Consider the following 18815-nt stretch of genomic DNA (forward strand, 5'->3'; position numbering starts at 1 on the left):
ACCACAGCCTTGGGGGAGAGGGCAAGGGGGAGATTTTTACAGAGCCATGTGGGAGGGAATCCAGGGTGGATAGAGGACCAGTACCAATGCTGAAATGTCAGCAAGGTTGGAGAACACTGGACCAGACTGCCCTGGGTGGGGCAGACCTCACTGGCTCTGCCCTTGGGCTTGGTTTGTGCTGTTTAGGGGACTATGGCAGGAGGGGTGAAAAGAAGGCTTGGGTACCATTTGGGATGTTAGAGCCCCCCTCCCCAGCCCCCAACGAGGGAGAGTGGGCAGACAGACACCATCAGATGTTAAAGCACGACACTGACATCTGACTAGCATTCTCCTGGAAATGTCCAACATGGGAAGGCAGCCCCCGACCTCTGCCCCAAATCCCGCTCATGTGGCCCACTTCTAGCTCCCACCCTGGCTATGCCCCTTGGGTGGAGAACGTAGTCACCTAAATGTGAAAACAAACTTCTTCCGGACAAAGTGTTCCTGGCCTGGAATAGCAGTCTGCAAACTTGTGTGTGAAGAGCCAGATGGTAAATATTTTAGGCTTTGTGGGCCACTTGCCTACTTGCATATCTCTGATGCATGTTCTGCTTTGCCTTTTTTTTTTTTTTTTTTAGCATCTCTTTACAAATGTAAAAACCATCCTTAGCTCTCCAGGCTATAGACCAGATCTGGCCCTGAGGCTTTAGTGTGCTGACACATGGCCTAGAATGTTCTGACCTCCATGAGGCTAGTCATTGTACCTCTAGGTCTTAAGCTAGCTCACAGATCAGGCCACAGAGAGGATGAGAGCAGCTTCCGACCATGGAAGGAGGAGGGATGTTAAATAGAGTGGAGAAGGTCCTTCTGCATCACTAGTGAATGTGTGTAAATTATATTAAAAGATCCCAGCCTGCCAAAATCTGGTGGTTCTGAAGCCCTGGGTCAGGCAGGGTTTTTGTCATTTGCAAATTAATAAGGTTGGATTTCTCAAGAAGGCTTCATTTCTGTCATTTGGCAGATTCAAAACCGAGGTTAACTATGACACCCTGGAAGTACGCGATGGGCGGACTTACTCAGCGCCCTTGATCGGGGTTTACCATGGGACCCAGGTTCCCCAGTTCCTCATCAGCACCAGCAACTACCTCTACCTCCTCTTCTCTACTGACAAGAGTCACTCAGACATCGGCTTCCAGCTCCGCTATGAGAGTGAGTCTCAGTGGGTGGGCTCAGGAAAAGGGATGACAAGGTCAACCCAGTTGAGTCAGAGGCCTCAGGACTATGCTCCACCACAGGCTCCTGCTTGGCCCCATCCCCATGGTGTTCTTGGCTAGGCTGTGCCCTTCAGAAGCCCCTGCGGAAGGCACTCTGTTGCTCTCAGCATCCCTCAGGTCATGGGAGCTTAGAGTTGTTCACGACCTTCATACCAGGCCCTTGCATGCAGACCTCATGGCCTCTTCTGTGTGCAGGTGATTCGGTGTCGCCACGCTGGGCACTCTGGGATCAGAACATTTGACTGACCACGAGGTTAACCTGAGATGGCATCTCACACCCACACTTGCCCTTCCTCATCACCTTCCACATTCAACCCCTCGATTTAAAGGATCATTGTCACTTCAGTTCTCTGTAGACCAATATAGAAAGCTGGGGCTGCAAGCACCATGAGGACAAGGTCATTTTCTTACTCCTGTTGTATCCTGAAGCCTTAGCACAGCACCTAAGCCACTCTCAGCAAATACTGATGGCCACATTTCATGAGTCAGTAATTGGCAACCTCTGCCTTTAATAAACCATGGCTCTCTTCCCCCTCTTTGGAGTCAACTGGGGTCCCTCTGTGGTGACAGTGAGCTGTCTGTCCCAGCTGTGGCCTCTCTCTTTCAGCTATAACACTGCAGTCAGACCACTGTCTGGATCCAGGAATCCCAGTAAACGGACAACGTCATGGGAATGACTTCTATGTGGGCGCACTGGTGACCTTCAGCTGTGACTCAGGCTACACATTAAGTGACGGGGAGCCTCTGGAGTGTGAGCCCAACTTCCAGTGGAGCCGGGCCCTGCCCAGTTGTGAAGGTGAGGCACACCATGAGGGGGCGCTAAAGTAGCAGACTCCTCTCCTGCCACAGAAACACAGGTGCTCAAAAGGCCTCTGACTCCCTCACCCCATCAACGAGGGTTGGGGTTTCGAGAGATGGGGGATGGGGTCCCAGGAGGATGACAGGGGTGCTCCCTGAGGCCCTCTGGTCTTTCACTGCCCTCTTCACTCCTTCTATAGCTCTCTGTGGTGGCTTCATTCAAGGCTCCAGTGGGACCATCTTGTCACCAGGGTTCCCTGACTTCTACCCCAACAACTTGAACTGCACCTGGATCATCGAAACATCTCATGGCAAGGGTGAGTGTTTCAGCCCATAGCAGGCATTGGGATGTGAGTGGTCAGGGACCCAAGTTCCTCAGGTCAAGTTGACCTCAATGGGAATCTCCCCAGATAGTGACCTCTGGGCTTCATCTGAACTTTTCTCACCAAGAAAACCTCCAGAGTCTCTTCACCTCTTTGAATGGTAGAACTTGTTCAATAAGTATTGTTGAGATTCTAAAATCTCCCTGCTGGAAGAGATCTTGGAGGTTACCAGCTATCCAATATCACTCAGTACAGGAACCTTCTCTAAATCACTCCCCCCAAGATGGCAACACACCAGCTCAGCTCACCCTTTGCCTAAACATGCCTGGTGTGGGGAGGCCACCAACCCATTCAACAAATGGGCACCTACTATCATTTTTGCACAGATGCTTTCTTCTCCTAATAGTCTATTAGGTGTCTCTGAAAATGTTTTTCTTGTATCGCATCCTGGAGGAGCATCAAATACACCTGCTCCCTCTTCCTCATATTCACCCATCAGATATTGAACACAGCGATCCTCTTCTTGCATAACTCAGCTCCTCCTCTGATGCCATCTTTCATATGGATCACCAGCCTGTACTGCTGCCTCAACTCCCCTAACATGAGTGACCTTTGGGAGTCCAAGTTCAAAGTAAAGGTGCTGGTTATAAATAAATGTGAATTAATATATTAATACTCTTTTCTCAACAAATATGTATTCAGTGCCACCCATGTGGCTGACACTGGGGCTGGGCATCGGCAGTAACCAGGCAGATTTGGCTTCCAGCCTCAGAAGCTTATTGCCAAGTTCATCCAGAGTCATGGTTCTTGCAGTTTGGCAAATACACTAATGTTTAGGCCCAAGGCTAGAGGTTTTGATTTTCTACGTTGGCGGTGGAAACCAGGCATCTATGTTTTCAGAACACTTTGCCAGTAATTTTGATGCATGCTTTTAATTAAGAACCTCTGATCTAGAAGAATTAACATGCAGAAGAGCCAAGAAACAAATTTTAAAGGAAGATTAATCCTTCCGGATATTAAAACATCATTATGAGCTAAATTAATGTTAACAATGTGGTATGAGTAGAAGAGTGGACATACAAATAAGACGTGGAGAATAGTTGTCCGGAAATAGATCCCTCCGTGTGTGCACACACATGCCTGTGTATGTGTGAGAGAGACTTTAGTATATGAGTAAAGTGTCATTTCAGATCCGTTGAAGAAAGGATGGATTATGTAATAAATGGTGTTAGAACAGTGGGTTGAACCATTTGGAACAAAAGAAAAAAAAAACATCTATACCTCAAGCATTTTCGAGCATTTAATCACATAAACTCCAGCACTAGAGGAACGTGAATCTGTAAGCTTAGGTGGGCATGTACTTTAAAGAGTAACAACAAAGGTAGAATCCATAAAGGCAAAGACTGCTAGATTCAATTTTAAAAAAACTTTGAAAGGATTTAGGTTAAAAAAAGAAAGAAAGAAAGAAAGAAAACTCCATAAAAATTCAAAGTCAAATACTACATAGAAAAAAAAATATTTGCAACATATGATTGACTAAGGATTAGCTACCAGACACACAAAGAGTTCTTAAAAAGTTTCAAGAGACATATGCCTAGCCAAACCAGCCTGCAAAATGAGCAAAGCTATAAAGTAACACTTCGTAACAGAGGAAATACAAATGGAAACTCATTGACCTCATTAATAATGAAACAAGTGTAATTTTTAAAGGAAAATAGCATTTCCCTTTTTAAGTCATCAAAGAAAATTGTAACAGTCAGGGGGATAATGCGGACCCTGGAATACTATTGACTGCTGACACTGTGTGAAATGGTTCAAGCGTTCCAGAGGGTGACTTGGTGATGTGAATCAAAAGCCTCGAAAATATATTGTCAGGAACTTAGGAATCTGCAGATTTTGGTATCCAAGGGTGGTCCTGGAACTAATCCCCTGCAGATACAAGGGACAACTGTACCTGCCTTTGCACCCAGCAATTCCACTTACTGGAATTTATCTGAAGAAAATAAGTAAAACTCTACATCAAGATTTAGCTACAAAGATTTCCCCTGAAACCTTATGTATTATACTGAAAAATCAGGAACTATTAAAATGTCCATCAATAAGGAAATGTTAAATAAACATAGGGTATGGCCATAGAATAAAATACTAGGCAGCTGCTAAACGGAATAACGTGAAAGAATATTTAAAGACCTGCAGGGGTGGTTGCAATACTTTGTTAAGTAAAAAAAAATAAGTTTGCCACAAGAATATATTTAGTTTAAAAGACATCCTTGTTTGCATAGAAAACAGCCTGAAAAAATATACCCCAAGATGTTGTCTCTTATTTTCATCTTTTGGCTTTTTTCTAATTTTGAGCAATAAACACATTACATCTAAAATATACTATTTGTATAACAAAGAAAATTTGAAGGAAAAGTCATTTATAGTCCCACCACATGTACTTAAGTGTATCACTTGGCCTTTGCTAGGGCTGCCCTAGCCAGGGATATGATGGCCTAGAGCTTACTGCATCAAGGCAAGACTAGCTGGGTGGTCAGGGTGAGGCCCAGGATTGTCCCCTTCTTCGCACAACATTGTTCCTAAGGAGGGGAGGGATAGGACAGTGTCCTTGTTCACCCTGAAGAGCTGTTTCCACCAAGCCTGGTCAGAGGAGACCATTGGAAAGAAAAGCAGCCTGTCACAATCCCTAGAGAAACAACCCCTGTCATTACGGTTTTCTCTGTGTCTGGGCGTCTGTGATTATAAAGGTGTATTTTTTTTATGAGTTTCTATGTGTGTGTTTTTGCCTGGAAGTCAATCAAGCTCACCAACTATTTAGCAAATGCGTATTTGATACTTGCACTACCCAAATTGCTAGGAAAACAGCTGAACAAGCCACTCTGCTATTGCCTGCCTTCAGGAAGTTTATGCTTTAACGGTAGTAGACAGCCTAAACTAAGATCTCAGTATAGCATGACCAATGTGTGATAGAGCAGAGAGAGGTGTGAAAACTTCCCGAGCCCAGCCCAGGGCTTAGGAAGGTGTCCTGGAGTTGAGACTTCAGCTGGTCTTCAAAGACGAACAGTACGTAGCCATGTAGAAAGGTACTCAGCAGAGAATCAACAAGAAATCATGGATGAATGACCAGATCACTTCTTCCTTAGAACCACTTAAAGGCATCACCGAATTCTTAGCATAGATCCCCAAATTATAAAATCGCTAGGCCAGGCACGGTGGCTCACACCTGTAACCCCAGCACTTTGAGTGGCCAAGGCGGGTGGATCACCTGAGGTTGGGAGTTCGAGGCCAGCCTGACCAACATGGAGAAACCCTGTCTCTACTGAAAATACCAAAAGAATTAGCCAGGCGTGATGGCACATGCCTGTAATCCCAGCTACTCCGGAGGCTGAGGCAGGAGAATTGCTTGAACCCAAGAGGCGGAGGCTGTGGTGAGCTGAGATCGCACCATTGCACTCCAGCCTGGGCAACAAGAGCAAAATTCCATCTCAAAAAATAAAAAATTAAATTAAATTAAATAGCTAGCACAGCCTCATAGTCCTTACCTTTCTCAGCCTCATTCTGAGCCCTCTAAACTAAGTTCTAGCTACACAGAACTTCCTTCAGTTTCTAGAACTTGCCAGGCTTCCCTTCTCCTCTAGAGCTTTGCACGTTTTTACAATGTTCTTCTCTCTGGAACACTTCCTCTCCCCAAGCAAGGGGAATGGGAATCTCTACCATCGCCCTTGCCTGGCCAGCCCTTCATCCTTCTGAACCCCCTTCCTCTAATAAGCCTTCCCTGACCCCGTCTCCCCAGCTCTGCATCTGGATTGGGCTCTTCTCCCCTGGGCTCCCATAGCATACATTCTGTACCTCCATGATTTCAGACTTTGCTCCACTATAGAGAACTTGCATTTTCATCATCAGGCTCCCTGACAGACAAGGAGTTCTGTGAGAGATCAGTCTGTCTTGTTTCCTGCAGTTTCCCTGGCTTCTGGCTCTATGCCTGGCACATAAGGAACTCAAGAAGCATTTGGTGATATGAATCGAATTGAACTGAGCCCAGGCCCTTCTCCAGAGGGCATTCTTCATTCTCTGTTTATCAGAGTATCTCGGGTTAACAGACCTATTAAGCTGCTCTCAGTGATTGCTCCCTAAGAGGCAGCAGTATGGCTCAGGAAACTCAAAACTCTGTGAAATGTGAAATCGTTCAACTTGCCACCTGCCCAGTCCAAGGAAACAGCCAATTCAGGAGTCCTGAGAATGTGCCCTTGCTGAAATCCCAGAGCTGACACCTTTTAACCCATGAGGCTGTCCGAGAGTTAGATGAGTTGAGCAAAGGGAACACCTTCTGTTGCACCCCTACTGTGTGCCAGCCACTGTGCTGCATGCTTTGCACATGCTTTCCGAGTTATGCCTCACTTCAGGGGTAAATGTCACCTGTAAGAGAGATATTATCGCCTACATATTATAGTTGAAGAACCTGGAACTTGGGGTGTTAAGCAACCTTAGCCAAGACCTTTTGATCCAGGTGTGTCTTACCCCCAAGTGCATGACTTTTCCACTGCCCTGCTCTTTCCACTCCTATGTGGTGTTGATGTCATTGGTATGATTCTGCATGGTTCATTCAAGTGAAGTATTTGTTTGTGGGTCCATCTGTCACATCAAATCTGGATTCAGACTCCAACATGGGGCCTCTGTATTTCTGCGGACAATGTCTTCGTTTTCACACAATGGCCCAAAAAGGCCCAGGCAATCAGCACAGCTGGGAAACTCAGAGGTTTCATGTCAGATGTTTGCTCATCCTTAGAATCCCAGCCAAATGTGTACCCCTTTGGAAGGGGTCTATTTGCATGCTAGAAGAATAGAGTGCAAAGTGTGGTGCTTAATGAACTTTTTTCCACCTGTGACTGGGTCTCACCCACTCTCCACCCAACTCCATGTCCTAGGTAGGAGGGAAAGGACATATATTTCCTAACCTGTATAGACTGAGAGCAATTTTCTCATTTGCAGACATGTTTATGTGTCAGGAGTATAGCATGCATGTGGGCACATGCACCCACAAACCTTTTCACATCAAGGATCTTGACCCCCATGAAGCCTTCCCAACCCTTGAGGCATAGTTCCCCACTCTTCCTCCGTGCCCCACTCTGCATTCTCACTAGTAGTGATTTGTCTGTCTTCTCCACTAAACTGGGAGATCTTTCTCAGTGCTTAGCACAAGGCATGGCACTCGGTAGGTGCTTTGGACTTAATGCATCTCAGTTGCCTGGGAATAGGGTATTTACAAGCTGCATCTCTGGTCCCATCACTTCTGTTGGGTTCTGTCTCCTCCATCTCTATCTGTAGAAGCCCAAATCCTCCAGGATCACCAGCTTCTATCAACAGGGAGTCAAGGATATAAAAACCTTTAAAATGCTTTAGCATTAGAGGCTTGGCTCCAACCATCATTTATAAAAAATGTAGCAGTAATTATCTAGAGGAGTATTTCTCAAATTTTAAGTGCCTATAAATCATTTGGGATCTAAAGAGCATGCAGATTCTGATTCAGTAGGTCTTCAGTGCAGGCCAAAGACTCTGCAATTCTAGTAAGTCCTCCCGGTGCTGACCACACTGCTGGTTCATGGACCATACTTTGAGTAGAAAGTGGGATCACACTTGGAGTAACTGACCACACTGCTGGTTCATGGACCATACTTTGAGTAGAAAGTGGGATCACACTTGGAGTAGCAGGTGGGTCCTAGTCTAACATGTTCCTGTCCTGGCACCATCCACAACACATAGTCCCATAGGCTACTCACTTGGTTGATTCTGCATGGTTCATTCAAGTTAAGTATTTGTATGTGCATCTGTCACATCAAATCTGGATTCAAGCCCCAACATGAGGCATGGCCCATTTGCGTGACCACGCACTTACACACATGCCCCACGAAACACAACTGCCACCTGGACAAGTTCTAGAATTGCTTTGGGTGTTAAGACCATGCTGCTCTATAACTTCCCTCACTCCCTGATCCCTTACCCTACCTGGCTATTCTTACTGCCTGCTGTCTTTCTGTAGCCTGAGAGGCCGCACCCTGGAGTAGCTGAGAGCATGGCCTCTGTAGTTGGATTGCCTTAGTTCAGATCCCAGCTCTACCACATACTAGCTGGGTGACCTTGGACAGATGACTTCATCTCTTTGTGCCTCCGTTTTCTTGGGTGTTAACTGGAGATTATAATAATGTACCCACGCCACAGGGTTCCTGGTAGAATTAAATGAGTTCTCCTGTCTCCCTTCCAAGGGACAAGGGCTGGCTATAGTGCAAGTAAAAGCAGTTAGGACAGCGACACTAAATATTTAATGCTTGAAATGTTAATGAATATCATTACTTTGATTTTATTTTATGCTCTTAACCTTCCCCATTACTGAAGCTCCCTCCTCCTTTCCAGCTCTCTGACTGCTCTTGGACCATCTCCCCCATCGCTCCTCCTCTGCCCAGTCTCCTACTCCCTGTCACTTCTGCCCATGCTTCCATTCACCCCTTCTCTGATTCTCACTCTGCCCTCTCTCTCCTAGCCCTCTTCTCCATGCTTGTGGCTTCAGATATCAACGATTTGCTGGTGACTTCCAGATCTACCTCTGTAGTCCCCACTTAATCCTGAACTTCCAAATCTGTCCTTCCAGTGGCCCACTAGCTCTCACTGCTTGTATGCAGAAAAGGCTAAGTCCATTACACTTCTACAACCCATACCTCCCTCTTATCTGCCCTTCCCCAGGTAACAGAAGACATCACCATCCTCCAGGTGGACGTGCCACTGGATGTCATGTCATTTCCCCTTTGCATTAAATGCCTGCTGTCTTGACCACCCTGCCCCGACCCCTAAGGACTCATGGCCATCTCCTGCTTTTGCTCTTTCTGCCAAGCCCCATCCTCTCCCAGTGCAGAGCAGCCACCAATATAACTGATCTCCCTACCTCCTCTCCCTCCACTTCATCCTCCTTATAGCCACCAACATCTTGCTAAAACTGAGACCTGGTCCACACTGGATAGGAAGCCTTCTCATTGCATCCAGAAAAATATTGGGTCTGGCCCCCGTCTACCTATCCAACTTCAATTCCAGGAGTAGCCACACCCAGCTGCTGTTCAACAAACCTGGAATCAACAGTCCCTTTACATAAATGGGTCTCCTGCCTAGGACACTCTTTCTCCCCTTACCTGGTTAATTCCTGTGCATCCTTTTAAGATCCATGTCAAATGTTTACTCCTTGGTGAAGCCGTCCTCCACCTACCTCTTCCTGCTGTCAACTGCTTTCTGTTCTGCCCCCCATGGCATGCTGAGCTACATTCATTCCAGCACTCAGCACTCTGTATTGCAGCTATTTGTTTAATGCCTGGTATATCCCCTTGCACCTAACCCTGGATCCTAGCCCATAGTAAAGACTCAACACAAATGCTTGTTGAATTAATTAATGAATGTCTCTAAAGCATTTTCATAGGTGGAGCCATAAATCTCTCTTTTAAATTTTGACAACTGTAAAAAGGTGTTCTTCTCCCTGAATCTTTGGGCACTTGTGTGTTCAGGTTCCTTCATTCAGATTCGCCTGTATGGTTTATCAATGCATGCTTATAGTCATACACACAGATAGACATTTGCAAACTGGAAATGTTTGTGTAGATCCTGTCTTGCAGCTAAGGTGCTCCAGCCATCTCGCCATCACCAACCTGACCTTCTGGTTTCTTGGCAGGTGTGTTCTTTACTTTCCATACCTTCCACCTGGAAAGTGGCCACGACTACCTCCTCATCACTGAGAACGGCAGCTTCACCCAGCCCCTGAGGCAGCTGACTGGCTCTCGGCTGCCAGCTCCCATCAGCGCTGGGCTCTATGGCAACTTCACTGCCCAGGTCCGCTTCATTTCCGATTTCTCCATGTCATATGAAGGATTCAACATCACTTTCTCAGGTAAAGAGTGTGAGGGTCCCTGAGGGGAAGAGACCATGGAGCTATTTGCTCTCTCCTTCTGCTGCCAGTCTCTGGTTTTCCTAGCAGATGGATATTACTCCACTCTCCAGTCCCTGGGAAACTGACCTCAGTGCTTCAGCAAAAGATACTTGGGTTGGACCCAAGTAAGAAATTCCCTATAATGGTCTTGGAAGAAGTTAGCATGATCATTGAGGATTCTCCTTCTATGAAGGTGTTCAGGATTTGCTCTGTACATGGCCCACCTAGCTGGATGAACTAGAGGACTTCACAAAAGACCCCTCCTACCTTAGTTATTCCAGATTTTTCTTCTGATTCCACTTCCATATTCCCAACCCCAGCAATATGAAAAAAAAGGGGGGTTGAAATTAACATATTGGAGTGATTTAGTCTCGTTTGGGATCTTTTACATCAATGCTAATTTTATAGTAATAGATAGTTATCTCTGTGTTTAGGGATTTGGAAAAGAAAGCGCTTTTATTTGGCACTCAGGGAGAAAAGACGACCCTTGGCTCCTCTCGTGCCGAGCCCTTCGCCATTCTTACCCCATAGTACCCCAGAGTACCTCCCTCCACCTTTCTCAGCCACGGCCAGGGGTATCAGATGGATTCCTCCTGGGATGGACAAGAGGTATCCAGCTTCTAGGAACTGGAATGTGGCCCAGCTTAGTCCCCCGCCAGCCCTCCAATGCAGAAGTCACCTGTCACATCCCTGGATTCGCTTGGCCAATGGGACATATCCAGCCAGTGAGATTCAACCCGTATGAGAGAGACCCTCCTTCTTATCACACAGCCCTGGAGGACTGCATCCTGAAGGGAGAAGCCCTTGCAGACAAGGGAGTAGTCACTTCTATGCTGTCACTAGAGGCCCCAGGCAGGGCTTTGGCCCATAAATGCCACCGGTCAAGCTTGCCGTCTGCCTAAGTGCCAACATAGCCAAGACATGGCTTCTAGTCAGGCATTTGGAGTGTCTTCCCCAGTGGGAGTTGCCTGAGGCTGGGTCATGTACTCTGACCTTCTAGAATCCGCTGGTTGAATTTATCTAATTCGGTGCCCAGAGAGAAGGAAGCAGGAGAGCCTGTGAGCCCTAAGGCGCAGTTTTAAAACAGAGATGAAGACACAGCACGGAGAAGAGCTGAGTGCTGAGGATCCTCAGAAATCCTCCTGGGAAGCCTGTCTAGGAAACACTGTGCCCTTTCCCACTGCTCACAGGAGTGGGTGCAGACCGCCCACCCTGACCTCCCTATGCTTCTCTCTGCCTCTCTGCCTCCTTATGCTTCCCCATGCTTCTCTCTGCCTCTGCTCCCCTCGGCTCTCACTTCTCTTTTGTGGGCCAGTGTCACGTTTGTGGGCCAGTGTGCGCATGCCCTCTTCTGTGTCTTTCGTTGTCCCTGGCCCTTTCCCCCTGGCGTTTTGCCCGTGCGTTCCCATCTCCCCACAATGTCTCTGAGCCCAGATCTCCTGCTGCCTTTCCAGAGTATGACTTGGAGCCCTGTGAGGAGCCTGAGGTCCCAGCCTACAGCATCCGGAAGGGCTTGCAGTTTGGTGTGGGCGACACCTTGACCTTCTCCTGCTTCCCCGGGTACCGTCTGGAGGGCACCGCCCGCATCACGTGCCTGGGGGGCAGACGGCGCCTGTGGAGCTCGCCTCTGCCAAGGTGTGTTGGTAGGTGGTCACGTGCTTTCATTTTGCTTCACTAATGGGGTGGGACAGATTATAGTCAATTGATGTGAGGTGGTGGATGGCACACAGGCCAAGAGGCTGACTTAGCCCACACTTAGCTACAGTGGGACCCGGGGCAGGTGACCTAACCTCCTTCCACTCCAGCCTCCTTATCTGTAAAATAGGGATGGCAATCCCTGCTTCATCAGGCAGTTCTGTATAAGCTAAAGTGACCTTTCCTAAGTAGGTCCACAGTGGGCACTCACATGAAGTTGACTTCAGTACTCTCACCTCCCCACCCTTAGCACACAGACCCATGGCTTAAGGATGCCTCTTGCCGAGGAATCTGGATGGGCACCAAGTGGGCCTGTAGGAGGGAGTGTGACCTTTGCCCAGGGGGAGTCCCCATCTGGTGGAGTAGATGGCTGCTTTTACTAATCCAATGGCAGTGCTCACTCTTACAGACACCTTAGGAAGACTTCATCCATTCAGCAGGATGAAGGAACAGGAGGACAAAAGGAACAGGGCGGGGTCATGTATAGAGGACCCACTACATGTCAGGCATCTGCCAGGTTCTGAAGATATACAAGTGGACAAAACAGAGACATTCTCCACTCGTGGCCCACATTCTGGTGGTGGGGACACAGGCTGTGAATATGTAGATGTGTGGTGTGTCAGGCAGTGTTGGGGCATACAGAGAAAAATTAAGTCAGCTTAGAAAGTGCTGGAGCTAGGGTTGCTCTTTTATAGTGGTCAGAAGAGGCCTCTCTGATGAGTTGACATTTGGCCAGAGATAGATATCTGGGAGAAGAGGGAACAGAGGACCGAGACCCAAACCATGAGGATGCTCAGCATTTGGGGAACAGCTCAGAGGCCAGGCTGGAGCAAGCGGCAGGCAGAACAGGAGATGTGGAGGTTAGAGGCAGCTGTTGGAGGTTGGAACCGGGCCCTGCCTGCCTCCTTGCAAGAGCTTTAAAGAAGTCCGTTCAGAGCGCTGTGCCCAGGGAGCAGGGGAAGCAAGTATTGTCCCCGGGGCAGAGTGATTGCTGTCTGTCCCCAGTGTATGAGGCTCTTGGGTACCTGTTTGCTGAATCCTGTAGGGCTGGATAAAACACTAGCTGCATTCACGGAGTATTTTCCTTGCTCACTGTTAGCCATGGACCTCACGTAAAGTGAAATATTATATAAAGCCCCATAAAAATATACAAAACAGATCAAAGAAGCACTGCACTGACTGAAACAGGGACCAGCATCTCAAATGCCGGTGAGGTCAGCTGTGCCTGAGACAAGTCCATGGAGCCCACAGGCTATGCCGAGGACAGCTTAGACAGGCTGGCAAGATGGGCCAGGCCCAGGCTGTGCACTCATGCAGGCCAAGGTGGGGTCACGGCTCTGCCACTTACCAACGCTTAGATCTCAGGCAGGCCAGCAAACCCCCTCAGCCTCAGCTTCCTCGTTTATAAAACAGAGATAACAGCATCCAACTCACAGGCTTTACTCTACATTAGATGACATCATTTACATAAACCAAGAGGTGGCATATAATTATCATTTTGCCAATAACCTTTTAATCTGTATTTATCAATAACCAATTATTGTTATTTTGCCAATAACCTTTTACAATCTCAGAAAGGAAACATTAAAACAAAGCGTGGCAGAATTCCGTTTCTGACCAATTAAATAACCCCAGAGTTTACTCCGTCTCCTGTAACCATCCCCAAAGGCATCCACCCACCCTGATCTGGCCACACACGCTCAGAAACACATAGAACCCCGCCGCCCACCCCAGGAAGGTTCAGTTCATGTCTGGCTGCTAGCAGCTCCTGTAGTCTCTGGGAAAACATCCTCAGCTAAATGGTTCTGGGGGAGATTCTTCTTGAATGGGATTAACCAGGACCACAGATGCACATAGCCCTCAAGCTCTTGCCTCATTGATCTCATTACATAAACTCATTCTTTAACTTATTATTCCAATTACTGTTTGTTCATGACACCTCACAATATTTTCATTATTACATTTGTCTTCTGTTTCACATGTTATTAATAATGCACAGTAATTATAATCACCTCTAATTACCACCAGCCCGGCTGCCGAGGCTCAGGCTGGAGGCATCTCGGCAATGCCCACTGGGGGCTGCTCCCAGTCGCCATGCAAATTGGATGATTTAGTCCACAGAGTGCTACCAGCAACATTCCCAGCCAAGAAGGAGATGAACAGCACTGGGCTTTAATTCATGGTGTGACGTGGGTGGCTGGGAGGGAGGTGACATAGCCCCTGACATCAGGGGTCCCTGAATTTGAGGTAGAAGAGACAGTCCTGACCCCAGGGGACCCCAGTCTGCAGCAGGAGACATGGCCCTGTTCTTGGGAATACCGGTGTGATGGAGAAGACCTAACCCTCTGCCTCAGAAGCCCCAGGCTGATGGATAAGGTATAGCCTCTGCCCTTAACAAGACCCCTTCTGATGGGGGCAACAGAAGTCATAGATGCCAGAATCAGCCGCAGCACTTTCCTGTGGATGTGACTGTTTGTTTCTCTGGAGCATTTATTTGTTTCCATTTGTGCCTGTGTTTGGCTTCTCAGTGCATCTGTTCACCTCCCCTGTTACTCTAGAAACTCTCCCAGGGACAAGCGCCCCATCCCTCTATCCCTCCTGTCCCCTCCCTGGTGCCCAGGACAGAGGCCTGACAGGGAGTCAGGACCTGGGGATTGGCCAAGGACTGGCCACATCTGAAGCTATCAGCCCCTCCTTGTAAAGGTGTCAGGCGTGTGGGAAAGAGGAGAGGCTCATGCTGGGGCAGAGATGGGGCATACACCTCTTATGCAGGAAGCAGGGCCAGGAAGGAAGTCCAAAAACACACCGAAGCCCATGTTTAAGGGAAGCCAGCTGTCGAGAATTAGGCAGAGGGCAAGAGGCATCAGGAACCGTCAGGTTGCTGTGAGCCTCGGGCAGCTAATGCACGCTTCCCATAAGCTTCTCAAGCTTTCTGCCAGTCCCAGAATGCAGGCAGTTAGGGCCCCAAATGGAAGCAGGTAAGCCATGTAGATTAACCTGAGACATTGGTGGAGAGGCTACTCTGTGCTAACCATTCCCCTGTGTTCACCTATCTCATATATAAAATCTCACGCTTTGATTCTACAGTCTTATGAGAATGCTATTATTGTCCAGATGAAGGCAGATGAAGAGACTAAAGTTCAGAGAGTTGACACAATGTGTCTAACTCCAAAGTCCATGATCATCCCACTGCACCACAGGCCTCTGCCTGGATGGAAGGGAAAGGTAGTGATCTCAGAGAAAATGGAGAGATGCTTCCGAAGGCTGCCCATGTGATATGACTGAGTAATAAATGTTTACATATGCATGGCCCTAAGCAACTCTCCGTCCCCCCCACAAATCCCCACCCTCATCTGAGATCATCAAAGAAATGTACACATACTGGAAACGTCTATGTAAATTATCAGCAGCCACTGCCCCCAGGGAGCCTGTCCACCGCTGTCCCTTGAGTTTTATGAGCCATCTCAGCACATTCATCATGATATTTGGAAGTTTTGCAAACAGACTAAGTTTAAAAGTACTGTAAAGTCAGATTTCTTCTCCGAGAGAAATAAATGAGGCCTTATATGAAGCCTTAGGAAACTGAAGCTGGTCCTGAATTGAGCAGAATGCAAGGAGGAGGGTCCATTGAGAAAAGCCGGGACTTGGTGGTGGGACGTATGGCCCCCATCTTCAGAGGACTAAGGAGCAGCCTTGGGGACAAGAGAAAACACAAGACATATAACTAAGCCCATGAGCAGTTCAGCTCTGAAGGTTTCCATGTGTTCCATCTATGCTGCCTCAGTCTAGTATGCTCCTGGCTTAGGGTAATTAGGGTTAACTATAAGGTCCAAGCAATGGTCCTTTGGTCAACCCCAAGGCTTTTCCAGCCACAGACTGTGCCTAGACTAAAGGCTACTGAGGGATGGTTTACAGAAAGCAGACTTGCTACCAGCTGCCTGAAAGATTCAAGGCATGCTCCAAATTCCCCATATGTCCACACGAATAACAGGCCTGCCATCTGGACTTGTATTTACATCCTTCCGGAACCTAATTATTATTTTTAGAACTGTACATCTTCTGAGGTCAGTGTATTCCATATCCATTCATTTATTCATTCATTCATTCAGTAAATATTTATTTTACAGACAATCCAGGCTAAGCCTTGGAAATTCATAGGTTCAGCCAGCATGACCCTCTCCCTCAAGTTACTGACAGTTTAGGTGGGGGACACAGACAGGCAGCAAGCAGTCAAGGTGCAATATGGGAGGTGCTCAGATACAGGGAAGAACAGGGAGGGGCCCTCCAATTATTAAAGATCCCATTCCTCCTTGCATGCCCTGAGCCTGCCCTGCCCACGCACTGAGTGGGTGTTAAGGAGACAGTAACATGACCAAGCCCCAGAGGATCCACAGTGCAGTAGAGGACATAGAAATGTTAACACATTAAGTCAAGTAAAATGGGATGACTGCTATAAATAAAGGTATGAGAACAATGGGGAAAGAATGACTAATTCTGGAGGAGGAGAAGCAGGTTTCCAGAGGAGGGTGTGATTTCATTAGCTGTTGAATGAAACAGGCTGCAATGAGACTATGCTAAAAACTTTCCCCAGGACCTAGGAGGTTGAGTTCTCAGTCCCCTCCTCCTCGTGAATCCACAGAGAGACTTGGTCTCAGTGGCTGAGTACCTGGTTCCTTATCTTTAAACCAGAAATGATAATTGTGCCTACTTATGGGACTGGCTGTTGTGACTAATGACTGAAATGGTTCTTGTAAAGTGTCAATCATGCTGTTTTGCACATAAGGGTTAGCGATTATGATGTGATCTTGCCCCCTCTTACTTTCTATTCTGTGATACTGAAAGGTTTCATCTCTCCTCACTTAACTGCCCCCCTCTTCCCCTGACCTCCTCCTTGGTCATTTCTGTTGCTACGCTACTATATGAATAGGTATGTGGCACGGCTGCTTTATAGAACTGTGAAATTGTAAAGGGTGCCCGGTGGGTTAGCTTCTGTTTCTGTAGAAGAGAGACAGACAAACAGAACAAGAGACAGAAGCAAACCAGGCAGCACCATAGGTAGAGAAGTATTTTTTTTTTAAGTTTGAGAGGCATTTCTGTAAACAGTCCAACAACTGGACAGACACACAGGCATCTTGGCAGGTAGACAGGCAAATGACTTGTCATCTTTGTCAGGTTCTCCAGAGCTGTGAGTTGCTTTCTGGATGCAGCTGATGGGGGTTAATCTATGATTATTGTGATTCTCTTTCCAGCTGAGTGTGGGAATTCAGTCACAGGCACTCAGGGTACTTTGCTGTCCCCCAACTTTCCTGTGAACTACAATAACAATCACGAATGCATCTACTCCATCCAGACCCAGCCAGGGAAGGGGATTCAGCTGAAAGCCAGGGCATTCGAACTCTCCGAAGGAGATGTCCTCAAGGTAAAATTGATCAGTTTCAGAGTATGTATGTTACACTATGCAACAGTCTGGTCAATACTCACTCCTTTGTCTCTGTGTGAATGATCCAAACTTTCTCCTTCCTTCCTGAGTCCCAAGATACTGTCCTCACTCATCTGGGAGAAAGAGAGGACCAAAAGAGAGAGGTATATGGGTATCTAAGAATATGGCTTTAGAGTTTGTTTGGAAGCTGCCTGCTATCAAATGCATGTGTAATTGAATATGGGTTGACTGCATAATAAAAGATAATAATTCAGCTCAGGGAACACGGCAAAACCCCGTCTCTACAAAAAATACAAAAATTAGCTGGGTGTGGTGGTGCATGCCTGTAGTCCCAGCTACTGGGGAGGCTGAGATAGGAGGATCACTTGAACCAGGGAGGTTGAGGTTACAGTGAGCCGTGATCATGCCACTGCACTCCAGACTGGGTGACAGAGTCAGACCCTGTCTCAAAATAATAATAAGGTTGGAGCAGCCAATGGATCCAGTTTTCCATTTTGAACCCTGACTGTCAATATGGATAATGAAGAGCTCATAGAACATGTGTATATACGCATGTGTGTGTTCATTTGTGTAGCTATGTGTTTATGGCTATGGATACTTTTTAAAATATGTTTCCACATGTGTGTGAATCAGTGTCCATGTATTTATTTGGTTTTGGGGATCTGTGTCTGTGCACACCTGTGTCAGTATATTGTGTGTATGTGCACTTGTGCATTGCGTGTGTTTTGGTTGAATAACAGGCTATTGCAGTTGCTTCAGTGTACCACGATGATGGCCTGGTGTGGCAGTGGGGTTAAAGAAAGTGAGTTCAAGACATATGTAAGAGAAAGAAATGGTAAGACTTGGATTACAGAGAGGGTCATAGAGAGGATTTGTTAAGACACTGATCATATATGTCTTGTATTTCTTTGCATCAATACAAAGAATATGGATTGAGTACCTCCAATAATGTGTGGTGTGTGTCTGTGTAATCAAAGAGTTGAGCATGGAGAATTTATTAAAGAGCTGCCTTAATAAAATGAATGACAAGGAAAGCCTCATACAAAGCATGTTCATTTTCATCCTAGGCCAAGGGATATTTTTAGCTTTTTCTAATATAGTTTTATTCCTTGTAGCCGGAGAAGTCCTTACATTAGAAGTTGAACCAGAGCCCACTACTCTGGAAAATCCAAAGAGAAACCATTAAATTTCCATGCTTTCAGAGTATCTCCAGATGTGATCAATGTGCTGTCCTTTTTATATACAGATGATGGATACTCTTGGCCAACCCCCTGAGGCATATGTCCTCCGGGGTGTATGGTGTGTGTGTGTGTGTGTGTGTGTGTGTGTGTGTGTGTGTGTGTGTG

General features: G+C 47.0%; 1 protein-coding gene across 1 annotated transcript in view; it reads left to right on the top strand.

The window, feature by feature from the left end:
• The window catches only part of CSMD2 (CUB and Sushi multiple domains 2), a 655333-nt gene that overhangs the window by 451960 nt on the left and 184558 nt on the right, over positions 1 to 18815 (top strand). The window contains exons 17-22 of the mRNA XM_023232269.1: positions 1001 to 1188; positions 1861 to 2049; positions 2252 to 2368; positions 10080 to 10295; positions 11789 to 11977; positions 17279 to 17448. Coding sequence (XP_023088037.1) covers positions 1001 to 1188; positions 1861 to 2049; positions 2252 to 2368; positions 10080 to 10295; positions 11789 to 11977; positions 17279 to 17448 — 1069 coding nt within the window. The remainder of the gene's footprint in view (positions 1 to 1000; positions 1189 to 1860; positions 2050 to 2251; positions 2369 to 10079; positions 10296 to 11788; positions 11978 to 17278; positions 17449 to 18815) is intronic.

This window comes from Piliocolobus tephrosceles, chromosome 1 (assembly GCF_002776525.5).
Source record: "Piliocolobus tephrosceles isolate RC106 chromosome 1, ASM277652v3, whole genome shotgun sequence".
In the NCBI taxonomy this organism is placed as follows: Eukaryota; Metazoa; Chordata; class Mammalia; order Primates; family Cercopithecidae; genus Piliocolobus; species Piliocolobus tephrosceles.